This window comes from Geospiza fortis, unplaced genomic scaffold, assembly GCF_000277835.1.
Source record: "Geospiza fortis unplaced genomic scaffold, GeoFor_1.0 scaffold196, whole genome shotgun sequence".
Taxonomy (NCBI): Eukaryota; Metazoa; Chordata; class Aves; order Passeriformes; family Thraupidae; genus Geospiza; species Geospiza fortis.
The window spans coordinates 694,780-704,031 of NW_005054487.1; the positions used below are offsets into that span (position 1 = coordinate 694,780).

The 9,252-nt window shown below is 42.3% G+C and overlaps 1 protein-coding gene across 1 annotated transcript in view; it reads right to left on the bottom strand.

The window, feature by feature from the left end:
- Nucleotides 1-7,540: 7,540 nt before the first annotated feature.
- LOC106631998 (inositol 1,4,5-trisphosphate receptor-interacting protein-like 1) overlaps nucleotides 7,541-9,252 on the bottom strand; it is a 2,886-nt gene continuing 1,174 nt past the window's right edge. Inside the window, 5 exon segments of the mRNA XM_031063212.1 lie at nucleotides 7,541-7,883; nucleotides 7,918-8,165; nucleotides 8,528-8,637; nucleotides 8,640-8,705; nucleotides 8,708-9,122. Of these exon segments, the coding sequence (XP_030919072.1) occupies nucleotides 7,541-7,883; nucleotides 7,918-8,165; nucleotides 8,528-8,637; nucleotides 8,640-8,705; nucleotides 8,708-9,122 (1,182 nt within the window).

The following is a 9,252-nucleotide window of genomic DNA, read 5'->3' on the forward strand; positions in this document are numbered from 1 at the left end:
AACAGGAAGGAAGCACTCAGTGAGCATCCCACTCAAGAGGGCAAATGTGTCTCCGTAATTATATGCCATCACTATCTGCAAAGCCTCAACCCTCAACAATACAGCACCAAAGGAAAAAAAAAAGTTGGCATAGAGTCTTGCCAACTCTAATGCAGATGCAACCTCATTCTTCCTTACCAATAATTCAACAGTGCAGAAATTTTTTTCAATAAGAAACAGCCCACTTTTGGAATCCTAAAAAACAAATGAAGGGGAAAAGCAACACCCAACCACAGCAAATAAGTTTGTGGGTTTTTAGGGGGTATTCATTTCACAATGAATTTCTTTTCAACAGAAAGCTCTTTACCTCAGTCCAAAACCGGCCAAGGAAAAGTGCTTCCTCAAAATCTGCTACCCACTTTGTCACCTATTTGTTATTCCCTTCCTTTTCATGCTTGATTTCAGATTTTGTCCTGTACAAAGGAAGGTTGTTGTTTCTGGCAACAACCTGTCTTCAAATTCTGCAGAGACTCAAACCCTTCTTGTCCTGTCATCGTAAGGACAAAGCATCACAGTTTGATGCTGATGGGAAGAGACAAATTCTGTCTACAGAAATACAACTGGCTGCACAAGTCGCAAAGGAATTTGGTGTGTAGGGCTTATGTGGCAAGGTTTTGGCAGTGGGGGCTGCAGGGGTGGCTTCTGTGAGAGGGCAGCAGGAGCTGTCCCACCTTGGGCAGAGCCAGGTCCAGCTGGCTCCAAAATGCACAGCTGAATAAACAGAGCTTGGGCCCATTTTCCCAAGTTTTCTCCATGGTCTGTACACCTTGATAAATAATTACACATAAATAATTACCTTCTGCATCTCAGAAGAGGCAGTAGTGTTGTCTTATATATCAAGAGCTCTATTATCATGATAGTGCAAGGTTTCCATATTGCCAGAGTTTCATACCTCCTCAATGTTTCTTGTAGGCAGCTCCTCTAAGCACTGACTCTCCCTGGTCCTTGCAGCAGCCATCTGACTCCAGACCCCACCAATCCACTCTTTTATACCACTGCTCTTATTGGCTACAGGTGTGGCCTGTTAACATCAGGCCTGCTCCTAATCTCTAGTAATTGGTTCAGCTGCAACTCTTTAAGGGATAAGATTGCATTCTACACCACCTTCATTTACCCATACTGTGTCCCCCTGCACAGTAGCACATTGAAATTCCACTATTTCAGGGAAGTTCTTTCCCTGACTAAATCCTGGCAAGAATCAGTGTGGTGCTAAGTGAAAAACAAGCCTTTGGAGGTTCAAATTGTTATCTCTGGAAAACTGTAGAAAGAAGAGTGGCATCAGTGAGAGTAGTGCAGATTTTTAAAGGAGAAAAAAGACCAGAGCCTAAGACAGTTTTACCAAAGAATATATACACACCACATGTAACTTCTCCCTCCTCACAAAATGGCTTATTTTCATTCTTTCCAGCAGCAGGGATCACAACTGTGAGCGTCCTTCCTACCACATTAGTGTGAAATCAGCTCTGAGGAGGCAGTGGCAGATGCATCATTAAAAATGTGAGTTCAAGTGCTGGCCCCAAGCTGTCCCTGGGTTGTGCTCTGAGGTCTCCCATAATTAGTGATGAAGCAGCTTTCAGATCACTGGGAGCACATCTGCAGCAGAGCAGGTGGGGAAATCAGTCCCATCACTCCTCCCAGCATTTCTCCCAGGTTTCATATTTACAGCAAAACTCTCCCTCTGCACTGACAAAACCAAACTCAGAAACCCAACATTCTCGCACACCGCCACCAAGAAATCCTTAAACACTGCATCCAGCTGGGAATCTCTGCTTTGTAAGTCTTTAAAAGTTCATTCATGCCATGAATTGAAATTCATGCATGGAAATCAGAGTTGAGGCACTGGGGCTCCTGAATCTTCCATGTATTGTGCATGAACACCCTTTCCACAAATGGTAACATTAAAATAAAAACCAAACAAAGAAACCAAAACTGAACTGGCAATGGATACAAAAGGTCTGTTAGTGTCATTACCAGGAGAATTTCCAAATCAAATAAAAATATGCCAGAAATCTCACAGGATTTTTGGGTGTAGTTTGTTGTTATTTTGTATGGGAGTTTAGGGTTTATTTTTTTACAAGTCCCTTTTTATTCCTCAAGAATTTAATCTTACAATGTGCTGAAACAGTTTCATGGCTTCCAGGTACTGTAACAACAAAGGCATCAGGTTTCCTAACTGGCATTAGAAACTACTGAAGAAGCTGTATCATATCTTAAAGTGCCAATTTAAATGAAAGCTGATCTCACCTCATCATCTTAATGACAGGTTGTATAATTCTATGTCAAAGCCCTCAAAATGTTGCCTGGCACTGAAAACATGTCTCAGCTATCACTACCTTCCACTTTTCAGGTAGTGATTTTTATTCTCATGTTTTTTATTTAGTCAAGACTCAGGCTTACCTGATTCCCTTTATATAAAACACAAGACTTTCAACCACCAGCAGATAGTTCCCTGGGCACATGTTCTGGAATAAAACACTTGCGTGATTGTTTTGATTTATTTCCTCTTGCCTCAGTCAGGTTTCAGGAATTGAGCTGCTTGTACTCCTACCCTGTAGGGATTAACTTAATGACTTGCTTTGTTCAATCTGTTTTGTGCATCCCAAAGTCAATGTGATGCAGTGAAAACCAGATGGGGGTTGAGGAGAGGGGGAAAAGTCAATCATTTCACCAATAGCACACAAGTAGAGACTGTACAGAAACTGGTTGGACTGTCTGAAAGCTATTTTCTGCTTGTCCAGCCTCTGCCTCCTGAAAATAATACCCCAGTTTCAGTCCCACTGTTCTGTCACTTGCTCCTGCTAGCATACAAATACACACATTACAAATAATTTTCATTGTAGATCCATATTTTTCTAGAAAACATAATAATACATCTTAAATTAATTCATCTCCTCCTCACCCCACCTGAGTGAAAAATTTCATTCTTCAGAACATTATTTACTTGATTACAGGTTGGAGTTGGAATATGGGCTTGCAGAGGCCCAGAGAAGTTGACTTTATGCATGGGGTGGACTGTGGAGGTGCATCCTCACCATGAGCTGAGAAATACTCCTGAGTGCCTCAGAATCACTGCTCCCAGAATTAACAGGTGTCCAAAGAGCACCTGGTTTTTAAGCCATCAGCCTTGGAAACTTATTCACACCACCCTTGTAGCTCCTGGAGAGCAGCACAACCCAGCAGAGCACAGGAATGAGGCCAAGAAGTGGCCGTGGACTGGAGGGGAGGATTAAGACCCCCCTAAAGACCCCCTAAGCCTCTGACCCATTTCCAGGAAGTGCATGAGAACTAATTTGCACAGCAAGTGAAAAACCTGTCCGCAAATATGTGCCAAGCCTGGGCATTGCCCCCAAGACCCTGGACATCTCCTCAGCCAGACCAGCACAGCTGGGTTGATGCTGAAATCAGGACTGACATCCCTTCAGCTGGAACCTGCACTGGTGATGTCTTTTTCTCTCTCTCTTCCTATTCTTCTCTCCATTTTCCTCTCTCTCCCTCTTCAATCCCTCTCTTCCTTCTTCTCTCCTTTTACCAATCACCCAGAACCCACTGCCATGTGCTTGCACACCAGCTAGGGACTAATACACCAATTTCCTTGCCAAGGGTGTAATTTACAAATAAAAATTTCTGCTTGTTTGTGGCCCCTCTGATTTTTGTTGTTTTTTTTCAATAATGAGCATTTCTGAATCCCACATGTTTCCTTCCCCTTATGGGTGGGTAGTCACAGGGATTCAGAAGCTCCACAGCTGTTATCAAATGTACAAAATGTGGCTAGGTGCTGCAAGGAATGGGAAAATTAGGTTTTCTGAGCTTCCCCAAACCTTGCATTTTTATTCTAAGTATGTGTAAAGGTACTATGAGAATTGCCTCTCTTCTTTACTTCAGCCTGAGCTCGGGGGAGGGAGGGAGTAGTGTGGAAAGGCAAGAATAATGGAGAAAAAATGAGACAAACTTCCAACAGCAAGCACCTCCACACAGCTGAATGTATCCAGAACTCATATCCAGAGCTGTAACTGTTCTTACTGTATTTCTGAGCCTTTAAAAGAAGGAGCAATTGCTCAGGTCCTAAGCCATTCTTAAGTATTAAGAATGTTTATTTCAGCTTTGTGCCTGAAGCTACTCAGAATTAATAGCACTTTTTTGCTCATGGCAATTTCTTTTTTATTTATTTTATTACTTTATGAGTAAATTTGTTCTTAATAATTTTCTCTGCAGGGAATGGGAAGGCATTTATTTCCACAAGGAGCATTTCTCTTTCCTGGGGGTTCTAACAGTTACATCAAAAAAAAAAAAAAAAAGAAAATCAGAAAAAAAGAATGTAAAAACTTTCAAAAGAAGGATATATACACTCCTCTCACTGTGAAATACCATCTTTTTTTTTTCCCCAAGTACTGACAGTGAATTGGTTCTTTTAATTCCCAGGCATTTCAAGAACAGCATGAGACTTGCAAAGGCAAGAGAAAACAATACAGAATAAAAAGTACTGATTAACTTGTGGTGGCTCATTGAGTCAGAATGTGGTTCCCTACTGAGCTGCCTCTAAAAATCTTAAATCATCCTTCCCTTCCCGAAGCACAAAGAACAATTTGATCTCTAAAGGTAAAAAAGTTAATTTCTTCAAGCCAAAGTAGAAGATTTTAGAGGTGAAGGACCTTGATAAATTGCATTTTTAATTATAAAATCTAATTAAAATGTCCACCAATGTATTACTAGACATGGGTTTGGGTTTTTTTTTTCCTTTTTAAGACAATCAGATACAGCTATTTCTTAAAAAATAGCCCCACAGGTTTATGCTAAGAAAACACATTCCCCTTGGTCCTACTTCATTGCTTTATTGGTGGCTCCAGTTTAATTGCCCAAATGCGAAGGTGTTACTATCCTTGAAGCATCACCACAGAGAAACAACGTTCCCTACCAGCTGGCACCTCTCCTGTGTTCTTCAGTATCTATTGGTTTTTTTCACTAGAGGTTGGTAAACTTCCCACCCATTTCTCAAGAGCTTTATTACTTCCAAAAAGTAAAGTATTACTACTTGAGCAGTGTAATGCCAGCTCCTTCCCTGTTTATCTGGTAGATGCCAGTGATTTGTAATTTTTGAACTTACGCTTTTGTCAGTGCATCTCTTCACATTCCCATTTGTTGTTCAAATCATCTTTTTGTATCCAGCTGACTCCAAAATATTCAGCTGATGCGTAAATTCCTTCCTAAGGTTTTATTCACATCCCCTACAGGATGAATAAAGGAGAATGCTGCCAGGAAGATGAAATAAAAGTTTTTCTGGGTGTTTCCAGACTTTCCTGCATGTTAAAGATTTTATAATGGATTTTTCCCTTTGCTGTAGAGTTACAAACTTGAACAACCAAATCCTGCCCTTTCCACGCTGCAGCTCTCCCTTGCATGTCACACATCATCCTTTGGTGTGCACCCAGCCTTGCTTATCTCAGAGGATTTACTCACACCATACTGCTTCACAAATAGGGGCCCTGAACTCAGGCCCTAAAATAACATAACCCCAATTAGCCCAAATGCTGAAGAGTGAAAGAAGCTTCTGAACTCAGCTGTCATCAGCCATATCAGGAGAGAGAAATGGCAAACTTTTGTCTTGGGAACACGAGATTAAAGCACCAAAATATTAAATTAAACATTGTTGTGCTTTGGTAAATGTCAACAACTACCTCAGTGGGAGAATGACAGGCCTCTGGCAGAGGAATTCAGTATAAAAGAGCAGATTTCAAAAAGAGCCTGTTTTACTTTTTAAAAGGAACCATCAACACAAGTCACAAAGGATGACAGACAAAAGTGACATTAGGAATAGCTTTTTAAAAAAACCCGTCATCCCAGGAAATCAATAGGAAATAATTAACTAATAAATGATAGCCTCTGCTATCTAGTGTTCTAATGAAAACCTTCTTTGCTAATTTCATTAAAAACAATTAAGATATTTAGCACTTTGGGAAGACACCAAAGCCTCCAATATATAAAAAATAGTAACTTCCAAAGCAATTATATCTCAAAACTGAAAATTATCTCAAAGAAAAAGGCATTAATAACACTGCAGTCTTTATCCTTACTATTATCAGCACAGCCAGTTTGTGTTCTGTGTTCGTGTCTGTACAAACACTATATATATAGAAAATAAAATATACATATATACATGTCAGCAGTGGACTCATGAGTTGTGCAGTATACATTATCCAGGTCAAATATCTTCTGTACAAAGAGCACATCATAAAGCAATACAGAATGATAAGCAAAAATTATACATCTAATTTACTTCGCTACTTCAAATCAGAACTTACAGCTAATCCCTTTGAGATATTGAAACCTCCATAGAACATCAGATTTCTGGACCTTGTTATCATCTTTCTACATTGTAAATCTACAGTGACATCCATAAATCTATAAGAGCTACTGAGCTTGAATCTAATAACCAAAAACTACATAATGAATTTCTACCTTGTCATTTTACTCTGTATTTACACAAAGACCTTAAAGGCTGATATGTCTGAGCTTCCACTATGAAGAGACTTGTGCAATCTGTTACTGGGGTTAATGAAATAAAGACAGATTAGCTAAAAACATCTTCTTTATATATCCCATTAGTAGCTATAATTGAGCCCTAAGTACCACACACATATTTTGTATCACGTATTTTTATAAGACACTCCTGTTCTGATCATGTGCAGATTAAAACTATACCAAAGCAAAGATGGTTTGAGACCCAATAAACAGAAGTATCTTTCCTTCATCACTAGTTGTCAGTATTTCTGTACACATATTTACCCACCAATATAGAGTACAAGCAGCTAGAAAAATAAAATTGAAAAACAGCCAATGTGTGGACTACAGGTCTGGATGAATTGAAGAAGACCTTGCACAATCTAGAAAATGAAATACTCTGATTTATTGAAAAAAATGAAAAGTTCAGAAATGTGAAAGCACTAACTAGAGGATCTCAATATATATATTTGTTGTCATCTGATTGCAGGGGTGCCATACTGCTGTCTCCTTATCACAAAAGTTCCATACCTGCTTGGTGTTTCCCGTGGGTAGCTCCTCAGAGCACTGACTCTTTCCTCTTCACAAAGCAGCCAGCTGACTCCAATTCCCTCCTCAACGAGCCACCCCACTCTTTTATAGCACTCTTCTTCTCATTGCTTACAGCTGTGGCCTGGTACAGTCAGGCCTGTTCCTAATCTCTGATAATTGTCCCAGCTGCAACTCCTTAGGGCTAAGATTATTTTCTACACTATTTTCTTATCTTCTATCCCCCTACATATAGTAATAGTAAATATATAGTGTAGTGTATATATATATATATAGCACAAAATAAGGAGTATCAATATATATAAGAAACGCATTAACTATGCAGAAATAATACACACAAGAAATACAAAACTATAGGAAGTTAATATATACAGTAGAGGCCCTAAGTGCAAGGGGTTAATGTACACAGCCCTGTCCAGAGGCCCCACAAGCACAGCCCTGGGCACCAGCATCTCTTTCAGTGGCCGCAGAGCAGCAGCTGCTGCAGCCCATGCAGCAGGTGAATGCACTCCTGTGCGGCCTTCCCGTGGGCATCGGGATCCCTCGCCAGCTGCTGGAAGAGGTTGGGAGGCTCAGCCAGCCGCAAGTCTGAGGGCAAACTGATCTCCCCAGGAAACCTCTCATTGCCTGGGACAAAGTGCTGCAGTTGTTTTGTCTGCAGCGAGCAGAGCAGGTACTCCACAATGTCCATCATCCGCCACGGGAAATCCCTGTTGTGCCAGCCTGCCAGGGGCACAGTGCTCAGCAGGTGCATCAGCACAGTCTTCAAGGTGTAGCTGGACACACCTACACCCAGCAGGCTGAGCTGAACAGCTGCACCTGGAGGGCAGCAACGTTAAACGCCAGTGGCAGGATTGAGGCAACAGCATCCAGGCTAACCTCACAAAGCGACAGAACCACTGGGCAGTTTTCTCCACATCCAGATAGGAGCTGGTGCACAGGGTGTGCAGGAGGCTGGGCTCCTGTTCCCTTCTCAGCTCCTGCTCAGGGTGGTGGGGGAAACACAGCATGTCCTCCCTCAGCTGCCCCCTGCTGCAGGTGCACAGCAGCTCCACACGCACCCAGAAGTTCCTCTCACAGAGCTTCTGCTGGAGTTCTGGCTTGGCCCTACACTGTGAGGATTTTTCCATCTTTTTCCTTCTTTTACACAGCCCCTCTGCCCCCCTTCTCTTTTCCTCTTTCCTCTTCTTCCAGGCTGAGCTTCGAGGCTGGAGACTGCAAACACATTTCTCTGCACTGGGAATGCTGCAATTAGCAAAAATTCTCTGGAATTTGAAAAGACAAGGCAAGGTCTCATTCAGCAAATGGATTATTGTTGATGAGAAAAGGAAGCAAACCCAGGAATTAAAACCAGTGGTATCTGAGGAAGCAGGACATTTTCCAAGGCCTTGGCATTTGCTAATTACCCTGACATTATGATTTTTCTATTATAAGAGAAATGGGCCATGCCTGTGGTGTCCAGCTCCAGGTGGAAGGCGTGTTGTGGAGGGGGACTCAGGGGTACAAGCACCTAGTACACAACATCTTCTGCTCGGGGACTCCAGCCTTCAAAGCGCTGCCCACTCCAATGGCTTCTTGTGGCACCAGGTAGAAACTGTGTGACAAGCCCTGTCCTAAGAGTCTGTCGGTCTGGCCATCAGGTCACAAATCACCGAGCAGCCTTTGCCCAGCTCCACAACAGGCAACTGCATGCGCTCTGCTGAAAGGCCTCCAAGGTTATTATTAACATTGTGGTCCTCGTCTCCTTCAGTTGCATTGTGTTTGTTGTCATTTCCAGCAGCACTGACTTCTTCCACCTTCTTTTTGTTGTTCAAGTCTTCCTTTGCATCATTGGAGCCTTGTTTTGCTTTGTTTCCACTGTGGCCTTCTTCCTTTACATCAACACTGCTGCCTTCTTCATTCCCATCCTTGTCTTCTTCTTCCCAGTTTCCATTCTTACATTCTATATTGTCCTTTGCAACAAGTTTGTCCTCTTCCTCCTCCGTGTTGCTGCCAGAGCTGGCCTTCAGGCCACTGTTGCCTGGATGGTGTCTAAATGCCTGCACTCCAAAGCACAGCGCAGGGAGAAGGACGAGGATTGCCACAAGAGCCCAGAAGCGCCATGGCAGCAGGGCTCCCCAGGCTCCAGCGCTCTGCTCCAGGCTCTGGTGCTGCAGCTCCTGCATCAGC